The sequence below is a fragment of the Balearica regulorum genome, chromosome 14, assembly GCF_011004875.1.
Source record: "Balearica regulorum gibbericeps isolate bBalReg1 chromosome 14, bBalReg1.pri, whole genome shotgun sequence".
NCBI classification, from domain to species: domain Eukaryota; kingdom Metazoa; phylum Chordata; class Aves; order Gruiformes; family Gruidae; genus Balearica; species Balearica regulorum.
This window is the reverse complement of record NC_046197.1, coordinates 7,919,040-7,931,968: the sequence shown is the minus strand read 5'-3', so window position 1 is coordinate 7,931,968 and position 12,929 is coordinate 7,919,040. Positions and strand designations below refer to the sequence as shown.

General features: G+C 35.4%; 1 protein-coding gene across 3 annotated transcripts in view; it reads left to right on the top strand.

The window, feature by feature from the left end:
- GABRG2 (gamma-aminobutyric acid type A receptor subunit gamma2) overlaps window positions 1-11,611 on the top strand; it is a 69,115-nt gene extending 57,504 nt beyond the window's left edge. For 2 of the 3 annotated variants that reach the window (XM_075766333.1, XM_075766335.1), the window contains exons 7-10: window positions 4,187-4,339; window positions 6,014-6,219; window positions 8,093-8,116; window positions 9,614-11,611. In XM_075766333.1, coding sequence (XP_075622448.1) covers window positions 4,187-4,339; window positions 6,014-6,219; window positions 8,093-8,116; window positions 9,614-9,889 — 659 coding nt within the window. In that variant the 3' untranslated portion in view covers window positions 9,890-11,611. The remainder of the gene's footprint in view (window positions 1-4,186; window positions 4,340-6,013; window positions 6,220-8,092; window positions 8,117-9,613) is intronic. The other variant, XM_075766334.1, reaches the window with a different exon arrangement.
- The last annotated feature ends 1,318 nt before the right edge of the window (window positions 11,612-12,929 follow it).

The following is a 12,929-nucleotide window of genomic DNA, read 5'->3' as shown; positions in this document are numbered from 1 at the left end:
TAATTCCTTCTATTGAACCTTCGGGACTTAGGCCAGGATGCATGCACAGATGGTTCCTCAGATCAGGAATTCACTTCACCTACTGTCTAACAGAGCCTGAATCCTAGTATTCAAATTGCTATATCACACAAGTGAACAGTAGGAGGAGCTTCCCAGTTTCCAAAGTTCCCACAGTCTGTTTTGAGTCTGTGTAAATTACGATGGCACAAGACTGTTAGAAATAAAACCTTTTGTAAGAGCTTACGAAGGTCATGATCACTGGGTACTGATGCTATGCATCTCCTTTTCAAAATATCTCATACTCTAGAAGTGAATTAAGACCCATGCACCAAGAGGAATCTTCAGCTTCCCAGAGTAGCAGTATGAAGATGCTGTGGCTCAAGTCAGAACCCTGCCCTCATCTCGTGACCTTCCAAACATAATTGCTAGGAATATGCATTTAGTAGAAAACATGATATGGCTATTATATGTGAGGATAAACGTGAGCTGGATAGCATTTTCCCGATGGACTGCATGCTGGTTTAAATATATGCTACTGAAGAAACTGATAACTGGTTATTGTATCTTCAGATGAAGAAAACTACGCCTATCTATGTATACAAATATAGATGAATACAGGAGAAATACATGTATTCATACAGAGAGAGAGATGAGGTGTAAATTTATGAAGGATGACTTATGCTCTTCAATGTAATAACATTACTTTTTCCAGGGAAATTTTGTATTTCTGTAAAAATTGAAAATTATCTAGGTATTATTTTCTAGACACATGTAATAGTTATATATACCTTAGAATAAGCAGCAAGACTGTAAGGTGAAAGGACAAGTAATCTTCTAATTAGGGTGCCAAACGTTAAGTACATAAGTACATTGTCTTACAGAGGTACTGCCAGGCTGTATTATCATTCATTTCTAGAAAAATCCAAAAGCACCTTAGCCCTCCAAACAGCAATCTGGCAGTCTGAGAAGCTTTCTTGCTGCAGTAGACAATATTGGATAAACAAGAGCGAGAGCTCAGGGAAAGAGGATGAAATAATAATGAAAAGATTATCAATTTGCCAGCTGAGGGCTAATGAATGACACTGTGCTATAGTGAGGGAGAGGACATTCGGAGTGATGGTGTTTGTCTTCCCAAGTAACTGTCATGCATGATGGAGCCCTGCTTTCCTGGAGGTGGCTGAACACCCGCCTGCCATGGGAAGTGTGAATGAATTCCTTGTTCTGCTTTGCTTGCACACTTGGCTTTTGTTTCACCTGTAAACTGTCTTTATCTCAACCCACAAGCTTTCTCACTTTTACCCTTCTGGTTCTCTCTCCCATGCCACCAGGGGCGAGTGACTGAGCAGTTGTGTGGTGCTTTGTTACCAGCTGGGATTAAACCACAACACACATATATCCATTAGGAATGAAAGTTTTTGCCTAAAGAACGGTGCAGGGTTGAACAAAATCTAGAAAAATTACATCACTTTTTAACTTTTTGGAACATGTTAGCAGAAATACACTATTTCTAAACATAGTTGGTTGAGAAGTTCATTATTAAAAAAAAACGCAGAGGAAATTGTGTTCAATTAGATATAACACATCCACTTGGAGTGTCTCCAGTTTGTGTAGCAAATGCTCTGTGACAGGACGCTGCTGTTGCTCTGTGGAAATGGATTGTCCTCTGATGGCAGAGAACTCAAAGTAATTTCCATTGCTGCTGAATGGACCAAGGCCTTTATAAGTTAGTTAACAGTTTAAAAGCTCTTATGCATTACATTTTGAACAAAAATATTTTTTAAAAAAAATGCATAAAATATTGTAAAAATATTATTGTAATAGCTTACTGTATAAAAAACACTCCCTACATTAAGAGAAAAATCTAAACATGTCTCCAAGGAGACCAGATGATCACCACTAAGCTTTCTAGAAAAAACACAATAAAACAATGTATGCAGAAATGGTCTATAAAATGGAAGGACTGAGACTACTCTCTCTCTGTACACATGTATGTATATTCATGTATATGAATACAATGTGAATACATTGTGAATACACAATATGTATATTCAGACCATTTGGCTTGGTGCGCATACATTGTTACTGACGAAAGACAATGTATGAAGTCTTTGCAGTATGCCTTGGTCTAGGTCACCTGGATTTATCTGTTTGTTTTCTCAGCACAGGTGCTGAGTTTTGGATTTCATTCTAATACCTGTAAGAAAGTTCTGGCTTGTATACTAGATTCTAGTATTTTCTGTTCTTTTGAATAAAAGATCTTACAAGCAAGAGTGCTAAAACTACCGAAACAGTTGGGCAAAAAGACCTGTCCAAGTACAGGACAAAAAATAAAGAGAAAGCAGTTACCTAGGATCTGATATATCTGTTCAGCTACTCCAAAAGAGTCTATAGCAGTTGCAGCTTCAGAAAAAGAAGCAATAACAGAAAGAAAACTTCTGATTTTTTAATTTCAATTCTGAGCTAATTTTTTATACCTTTTTATGTTCTCATCTATGTTTGGATTTATATTTAACCTCTTCTGATATTTTTTTATCTCATTAAAGTAATATAATAACACTGAGCATGAAAACAGCCTTCTCCTTAAAACTGTTTGCATGGAAGTAATACAGCTAGTGCTTCAAGTAATCTCTACCATAGTATAGCAGGAAAAAAACCCCAATTTTGAAATACTAATGCTATTAATAGCATGTATGAAGATGAATGAATAAAAAAAGTTAATTCTCAAAATTGACAAAATAATAACTTCTAAGGAAGTTAATACATTATCCAGAGAGATGAAGAATGAGTCATACTGTAATTTTATGACTTGGATTTTACAGTGTTTCAGATCAGTGGTGGTTTGGGTTTTTTTGGTTTGGGTTTGATTTTTTTTTTTTTGGTATATGCAAACTTATCTGTGAATTAAGCAGATAATCAGACTGTAGTTATTAAAAATGGTTGCTCGTATTCAGCCATATCTCCTTGTAAACCACACATATATAATTTGGTTTTAAAGTTTTTGGTTTAATTATAACATACTATAATTAAATTAAAACCAGTTAATCCCTGGGATATGGACATTCATACTGAAAAAAGTAATATAACAAAGAAGCACCAGCTGAAAAATGATCTCTGAAGTTTCTTTTGTGACCAGGTTCAAAGAGATTATTCTAGGGGAAATTAAAATTTTAATTATGCCTGAAAACAGAGAACTCAATGTTAGCTAAAGGTACTGATCTAAGCAGAATACGTATTATCCACAGAGTCTCTTTGATAACACTGGAAAACTGTCTCACTCTAAATTTGCAAATCCTATTCTGTTTCAGTTTGAGACTTCTCTGGACTGCATTTCACTGAATTGCAATGAAGTCTTTTGTAGCCTGGGGTTCTGCAGTTCTTTTACAATCAAGATTTCCCAGGAGTGCTGTAAACTGAAGTAAAGATGAGCACTAAGGTTTTTTTAGTTTAGAAAAAATAAATCAAAAACTGAAGCTTTGCTGTATTCCTGAATCCAGATGGAATTTACTTAATAGTTTGAGAGGGGAAAAAAACTAGAAAAATAATCACAAAACTATTGAATGGGAATGATGTGTTATGCACACTGGAGTAACATATAGCTTGGCTTTTTGGGACACTTAGGAGATGTGGGTTCAAATCCTTTTAGAGGAGACAATACAACAGAAGATCTGCAGGCAAATAAAAAATTAATTATTGACACAGCCTAGCCCTGAAGAATAGTTGAGAACATGAATAATTTAGAAAGTACATCTGAAAGCATGCATTATTTGAGAGCAGAGCTGAGAGCATGCTAACAGGACAGCATGGTGACTGGAGGTTTGCTGGACCACCACCAATCACTCGGTTGCTGTAAGAGGGCTACACCAGGCATTTGCAAATTATGAGGAATGACTTGTGTAGAAAGAAGCCTGCTGTGCTACGCAATGGAGGTTACCCTTGAAATCTTCAAGTACAAGCTACCCAAGTGAACCTGAAAGACTGTTTACTGTCATAGTGTGGAAAATCCACCAGTTCTTGAGCTATACCAGTGCTGAAGAATGGTATGCATGTATTTGCTGTCAGTATATCTGGTGAACCAGTTTAATATATATAACCCAGACACAGAATAGAAAAATCCTACCCATTATATAGAAATACTATGTTGGGTTTTTAACACATTATTCTATCTCAGTATACTTTTATTTTACAGGAGACTATGTAGTCATGTCTGTTTACTTTAACCTGAGCAGGAGAATGGGTTATTTCACTATTCAGACCTACATTCCCTGCACACTTATTGTTGTGTTGTCCTGGGTCTCTTTCTGGATTAATAAGGATGCAGTTCCAGCCAGAACATCACTGGGTGAGTTGGTTTTATTTCCTGCTTTTATTCAAGCGTTATGATGTTTAACTGACACCTCTGTGGATCATCAGTTTGTAAATATAAAAGGAAACACAATTTCACAGAAATTATCCTCATTTAGAGGGATTTAGTCATTTCCAAGGAATAACACAGCGTAAACCATATTTGCATCTCTTCCATTTTACTATGTCGGATCCTAGCTCTTAGTATTGTAGACTGCCTACAGTAAAAACTTTTGCATCTTCTCTGATGACCGCAGTATTTTCTACAAACATCAAGAAAATGGGAACATTGCTGGATTAGAGGCAGGCATGCAGTAATTTTATTTGCTCTACTTCCATATCATGGTGACTAGCAATACAAATGAAATAAATACCAAGAAGGAATCAATCTTTCTGGCTGTCTATGTGCTGTAGTGGTAAAAAGGGGAGAATGTAGTACCCTGACTTCTACTTTAGGGACCAACCATCAAAATTAGGCTTCAGGCCACAAAATCAACTGAATTTGGTGGTATCTAAAATCCTATACATGAAAATGAGACATCCAATTAATTGGAATTAGTAATTTCTACACATGTAGCAACTGTTCTACAAAAACTAAGAGACCAAACTAACCTTGCTTGTGCAAAGCAGCTGTAGCTGTAAGAATTAGTAGAAACATTCAACTAGAGAAAGTTAAACACATTTTCTACTTCTGCATAAATCCACACAAGTGAGAATCATTTTAGATTTCTTTCTGCCTTTTCATTTCTTCACAGAACTACAGCACAAAGCACTGGAATGCAAAAAGAACAGCATTTTCATTCCAGAAATCCCTTGAAAAAAGGGGATAGAGGACCAGTAGCTCCCATGACAAAATTTTAAGCATTTTAATGCCTTTTTCACATCCTCTCTAAAAAGAGGTTATAAAATCTGCTTTAAAGTACAAAATTAATAAAGGCATTCAGCTGTTATTTTAAATTCTACTTAGATATACAAACCAGACTGGTCCTTCATATTGAGAATTAGCCTGTTTGTGCCACTGAGGAAGTAAAATCAGTGGCATGAAATTAGCCATATAAAATGTGATGGATTTTAACTGTTCTGATGCATTTTTAATGTTCTTCACATCGTAGTACAGGGAATAATGTTTTGAAAGGAGAAGGGATGGTGAGGCATGTCAGAGTACGTCTCAGTTATACACTATAGTCACTTATGAAGGACAAAAGAGATACTGCTCTGGCATAGACATAATCTGACCTCACAGTATTACAGTTACAAGAAGCACTGATAGACTCTCCCTTCCAGCTTTATATGCAAGAAATCACTTAAATAATGAGCAGCCAGATAATTTGTGTGGGGCTAGTATCTTTTGCATACAGCTAAAATGCATTTAGGCAAGAGAAAGGAAACAGTTTTATTTCTTTATGTAGCACACATACAAATCTACACACGTTTTGTCCTGAAGTTCCTCTGCTGGATTACATGCTTTCTTAGGAATTTTCATTAATTTCTACCTCATATAAGGGCTGCAAGTGTGTCTCCTCGAAGGATTCCACATTTCACTGCTGGGATGTGCTGTTTAATATCTTTGCTATATGTCTGAACTCCAGGCATACTTCAAAATCAGAGATAACTGGCAAAACCAGTTTGATACTTGAAGTAATAGTATTTCTGTTTTCTATTTATCTACCAGGTATTACAACTGTCCTGACAATGACCACCCTAAGTACAATTGCTCGTAAATCTCTTCCCAAAGTCTCCTATGTGACAGCAATGGATCTTTTTGTGTCAGTCTGCTTTATTTTTGTTTTTTCTGCACTGGTGGAATATGGAACTTTGCACTACTTTGTCAGCAACAGAAAACCAAGCAAGGACAAAGACAAAAAGAAGAAAAATCCTGTATGTATCTTTTTACCAGCAAGGTCTAGAATTTAAATAGGTTTTCTGAGAGAGCATTTAAATACCCTCTTTATACTTGTGCTTTCTTTTCAGATTTTTCTATTGCCTATATACTCTCCCTTTGTACTTATAGGAATGCAAACATTCACCTTGAGAATGAGAAGCTCATATGACGGTTGTCTGGATGCCAGAGAAACTAATTTCTTAGAATAAGGATCCTTTTAACCAAAGTGTTCTGCAAATCATAACTATCACCAAAACAATTATTTATGTCACAGATAGAGGTGTTACTGTGAGCTTTATGGAAGAACTGTCAGTTTCTCTGTCTTACCTTTAGTAATATTCTCTGCCATTAACTTATGTCCATATTATTGACATGATTGTTTTTCTTATTATCAGGACTACAGTTAAATTTTTATACTCAAACTACACAGTATGTTTTTTCTAATTTTCCCTTTAAGCATCTGTTTCCTTTTCATTGTTTCCTTATCTTCTTTTTCTTGTATTTCTTACCTCCTTTATATACTTCTCTCCCTTAGAAAGTGATTTAGCTAGTAGTTTACAATGTTGCTTATGGATACCTGCTACACAATTTTAAAAAAAAATATAATAGCCACAATAAAAAAAATTACCCTCAGTAGGAGTTTGGGTTTTTTCCCCAGATACAGAAAAAATTTGTTGCTTATTTTGTCCAGGATAGATATCTCCTTGCCTTTTGCAACTGAGCTGAAAAGTCTGTTGTCTGGAATCTCTGAGGTGAAAAAAAATAGTGTAAAATCCTATAGGGAAACTTAGCCTAATCGTCTACAAAAACCTCCCAAATATGCCTGAGAAAAATGTGAAGAACAAGTGTTTTACATGAATAGGGAGTATTTTCAAATCCATTTCAGGCATCTAGGAAACAATGAAGTCACTCAGATTTGCTCTGCTAATATCTTCAAAGACTTTTGAAGATATTCTCTTTGAGTTATTACATACAGCACTAAAAGACTATAGAAAAAAATAGTAATTAAAGAACCTTTTATTAGACATTATTGCTATAATTTCAAATTTAAGAGCTATTGCGAAGTAGACTCTAAAAAAAAAAAAAAAAAAAAAAATGTACTCTGTAGTGGATAAACAGCCAGAAAAACATCTGTAAGACTATGGAGGAAGAACTCTCACCTAACTTTAGGTATGCTAAAGTTGGATTTGATCATATGCCTCTGGTTTAGTCAAATGAAAGAAAGAGGCATTTCCAGAGGGTGATGCACCCTGGCCTGTGGCAGAAATTAAAGGCTGTCTGTGTCTGTGTATGTCCTTCACAATCAATTAAAGGAACAAAGATTAACTATCTCAAATTTAGTTGTCTCACTTAAAGATTTCCATATGAGGGTAGATTACTTGTTCTTTACATTACTCATCTGTGAGCATTTGGGAACAAACAGAACTATGAATGATTGCCTGGATCCTAATCACAGAATCTAAAAAACCTTAAAATTAGAGTGTTTGGGACCCAGTCTGCAGGTAAAAGGAATTTTTTTCTAAAAAGTGTTTTTATAAACTGTGAATGGTCTCTTTCAAAACAGTTCAACATAAAAGATTTAAATCCCCGGGAATATGAAAAGATCTAAACGGAGTTTGCTATCTTCTGTCTTTGGGCCAGATGTAGTTACAAGACAGTGCCAAGTCAAAAATGTGGGGGGGTTATATTACAGATATTTGTTTAAATTGCTGTTATCCCAACCTTTCTATAAATTTAGTTCTTTTTGACTTACTATGTTTTAGAAACATATTTTTAATTTACATTATTTTTGTCTCTTTCTTTCTTTCCTTTCTTTCTTTAATTTAAAACAAAACCCTCTGATTCTCTTTTCTGTCTACAAAATGAAAGCTTCTTCGGATGTTTTCCTTCAAGGTATAATGTTTTTTGGAATGGAAATTCACTGCATGCGACTGCTGAATTTAACTATTAGAGCTTATATGAGAGTGGTGTTTTGTTGGGTTTTTTTAATGAGACATCTAAGCATTCTACTCAAGGTAACTTCCTAATTAAGTAGAATGGTTACATATTTCTAAACAATTTGTAGAGTTGATTCAGCAGCCCAAATACTGATTCACGATGGTCCTGAACTTACCTAAGTTCAAGAGTAACCAACATTATTGGATCGCATGAATTAAGAGAGTTTAATGTTAAAACATTTCTGCTCCTGTCTTTCTCATTTTGCCATGGGATCCAATAGCACCAGCTAGACCAGAAACCCGCAGTACACCCTTTTAGAACTCAACTCTGACCTCGCCTTTTTAACCTTTGTGATTTCACTCCAAATTATAAACCCAAATCTGTTCTGATGTTGACCTGAATAAAATTCAATGTCATCATCAATTACTCAAATGCTGTTCCTTGTACAAAAAAGTCAGAGTTTTGAAAGGGTTTAAAGATGCACATTTTTAATGCTGTCACTGGATCAACACATTCTTAGCAAATTAGCAAATATATCTAGCCATGTTCCATACCTAAACCTTATCTTCATTCAGAAATGCAGAGATTTCATAAAAAACCCAAACCAAACCAAACAATTAAAAAAAAAACCCACAGGGAAAAAAAGAAATCACATAAAATAAAAGCCAAGAAATTTACATACTTATGGAATGGAATTGTTGTTATTTTACCCTAATAACTATCAGCAGGAAATTTCAATGCCTGTCATCCTAGTGTTTGCCAAGTGCTCAACTGTGGCTTAAATGCTTAATTTGCTCAATTGATTCCAAATATATATGTGTGTGTATATATATGTACAGCTACTATATAAAAATTGGAACATGTTGAACCTTCTACTTGGTGAACATTATTAGATAGTGAACTGCTATATATGTTCAAACAATTGGAGAGCCTTGCAGAGATTCTCCGAACTTTATTCAAAAGACCCAGGTTTTGCCTTTTTTCCTGTATATATATTTGCTCCTGTCTCAACATGAACCCGCCCTATATTAAAATCCTGCATTTCCAATTGATTATTTTGGTTTCTTCCATGTGCAATACACAAATTGCATTCAGATATCAAGCAGTTATGTAAAATATAAAAAACAAAAGAAATTAAAAAAAACATCAGTTACATTCCTGAATGTTTCCTTTAACCTCTAATGTTTACTTAGTTTGGCTTTAAAGCTAATTGTCCACAGCTGTTAATTTTATATTGATTTGTGCTGCTTTCCTGTAAAGTGTATGATGCGACTAGTTTTAATAAGTTCAAGGTAATATTACCATTAGAACTCCTCAGCAATTTCCCATGTACCCCATGCAAAATCATCATTCACATGTTGACCATTAGTCTCTAACTCCCTGTTGGTCTGGTGAAAATAACAGAGTCTCTCCCTCCTGCCATCTTTTTCTTCTTTTGCCACTCCACCTTAGGCACCTACAATTGACATCCGGCCTCGATCAGCTACTATTCAAATGAACAATGCTACACACCTCCAGGAAAGGGATGAAGAATATGGGTATGAGTGTCTTGATGGCAAGGACTGTGCCAGTTTTTTTTGCTGCTTTGAGGATTGTCGAACGGGAGCATGGAGGCATGGAAGAATACATATCCGTATTGCCAAAATGGACTCCTATGCCCGAATCTTCTTCCCAACTGCCTTCTGTTTGTTTAACCTGGTGTATTGGGTATCATATCTTTACCTTTAAAAGCAGAAGGAAATCAGTGATATGAGCCTTAGTCACTGAACTTCTTAGAGAGATGGTTTCCTATGTCCACTTGAAGTATTTACGATGTGCTTTATAGTGGTCTGAATTCTTTAGTGCCATAACCCAGTAAATATCAATCATATCATTTGTCCAAAAATTGCCATCAGGTTATTGTGAATTACATCTCCATTCAACATGCTGAAATAATTTGAAATAAAAATCATATAAACAGGTACTACACAGCTATACCTGCTGGAATAGAGAGAAACAGAGCAGACAGGGCAAGGGGACCACAGCAACATCACTTAATCGTTGGTACTTGCTATTTCAAACAGGAGTGAGAGAGCGGAAGATTCCCAGGTAAAGTGCTGTACAGTTTGTTAACATTGGCTATAATTATGCTATAGCTTTATTCTCTGTGGGCTTTTCTTTTTGGAAGAGTCATCTCTCACTTTGAATAGGTATTATTAAGCTAGGAAAGTAACTTCTACTCCCACCAAGATAAAAATAGACCTCTCCCTTTGCCATCCCTTTAAGAGCACATGTACAATGCTGTAAATATTTCAATACCTTGTAGTACATAAAGTCTAGTGCATGCATCTTTGGGGGGCCAAAATAAATGAAACAAAGGTACCATAAAGTTTTGTCTTTTATTTTGTGTCTCTGGATGTGCTATTGTAATTGAAATGTGGACATTTTTTTTCCTTGAAAAATTACCCCTTTCCCTCATGCATGGAAGATCCAAGCAGACAGCACTTTCATGTAAGACATTAGAGAAGCCTTAAGGAGTCAAATAAATAACTTGTAGACAAATCTGTATGGCCAATATAATAGCTCATAAAGTATACTGTATGTGTCTGCTGCAGTTGTAGCCTTCATTTTCCATTGATAATGTTGCTATATTTCAACTGAATTTCCAGTAATTATACATTGCAAGATCAGCTTCTGAATTTAATCCATGTGCTTCTATTGTTCTTTTCCCATGTTGAGCTCTACTGTTTTCCTTACACACGTGTTTGTGGAGTTTTGGGGTTTTTTTATTCTTTAATCCAGACCAGGAAATAGCTTTTATTCTAGACATTATTTTTACATAAGAGCTTCAAGTCCATTTTGAAACATTAGATTTTGTATTCTATAGTCACATACAATTCACTGCTCATTCATGTCCTTGATCAGCAATAGCTGTTGTCAGTGCTGCTTTTCACTTGGTGAGTACCTTTACTAAAACAAACCTTTACCATGGCTAGCACACAGTTTATAGATAGCCTTGAAAATACAAGGGAACAAAGGGTGTCTTGGCTACTAAATCACATGTATGCAGTTTATGTGTATTTTAAACCTTCAACCCACCTGGGTGAATCTTGAAAACCATTTATCCACTGGTTTTCAGAACCTGTACGATACTCAATTATGCAACCTTAAGCACATGTAAATATGACTGACCTTTTTTTTAATTGTCAAAGATGTAAAATGTCACCTCCAGGAAAGTCAGCTTGCAGAATGAAAAAGGGAGATATATAACTTATCATTACAGAATTATTAATAGCTAAAATGGAGGAAAAGGAAAGTTTTCCAATGTTTGTATAGTTTTGGAAATAAAAATGTATAAAAAAAGGAATAACTCTTGATCATCAATTGCTCCTTGTCCAATGTATTTGAAAACATTTTAATAAAGGAATTGCACACACCTGTGGAATTTTTCAATAAAACTGCTGCACTCAATTCCAGATTTCTTGTGATTAGTTTGTTAAAAGTATGCTTCGAGGACTAGTCTGCTTGATTAGTTTGATTCATCAGCTGCCTAAATATAAATTACTACAATCCTCATAACTCTCTGCATTGTCTCATTTTGTAGTTAGATGGCTCACCCACATAACTTTCAAGGATGAAGAATAAATCTGTAAAACCATTGAAGATGGTTTTGAAGATTATCTTATTCTTTAAAAAAAAAATAGAATCTCTGAATTGGAAGTATCCTAATGAAGAGAGAAACTTTTTTAAATCTACTTAGAGAGTGTCTCCACTCTGTGAATGAGTGTCAATCATCTTTCACATAGAAATGTGTTTCAGCTGGTGCCAGACAGATCACTACTTTATTCCCTCCCCCCTCTGCCCCACAGTGGTCAGTGATTTAACATCTTTCTGTTAGTTCCTTGCAGTTAATAAGAGTGGCTGATGCTATACATTTCAGGTTTCAATTTTTACTTGGATCTTTTCCCTGCTACCAAATAGGTTTTATACAGATCATTATGAAAGTCAGCCCAAACCAGCCCTTTAATTCCAAGCACCTTTCAGTTAACGTATTTAGAATTTTTGTCAAGCTCAGTGAAATTAAGGATTCAATGACACTGTACTCTAGTTCAGCCATCAGACTACACATGCCTACACCAAGCCTGTGATGCTGAAGAACTGGATGCAATAATCAGGAACAAACTATCAGATCCCTCACTCATGCAAGTTGGCTTTCTCCTTCCAGCAAGAGAGGAGTTTAGTTAAAGATTTATAGACCCCAATCTCGATAATGCAAACCATACAAAATGAAGCAGCATGCCACCCCTGCAGTTAAGGGGTTGAGTGAACTTTTCTCACCGTATATCACTGTACAAAACAAAGTAAAGGAAATAAGCCCTTAATCGGTCATTACTCAACACCTCAGCCCCTGCCACACTCAGTTAGGTGATTTGTCCTTTCCTCCTGGGGAAAATGGATGAGATTGAAAAGGACAGTTCATGGAGAAACATGTTATTCCCAGTGAGAAAATGACACCAAAGCACAATCTAGTGCTAACTAAACAAAAAGTATAGTGTTCCTCTGAATAGAGATTATATTATCTATTTAGCACAGAATCAAAAGATGACCTTTGTATTGTAAAGCCAGACAGCCACCACAGCAAACAAAATAGCAAGCGAAATAGCATTTGGGTATGATGAGGGTTGTTATTCAGAAGAAAACTGCTCAGAAACCTATCTATATAGACATATTCACATATACCTATTACATAAAATATTATATTAATATATACTTTATATATATTAACTCC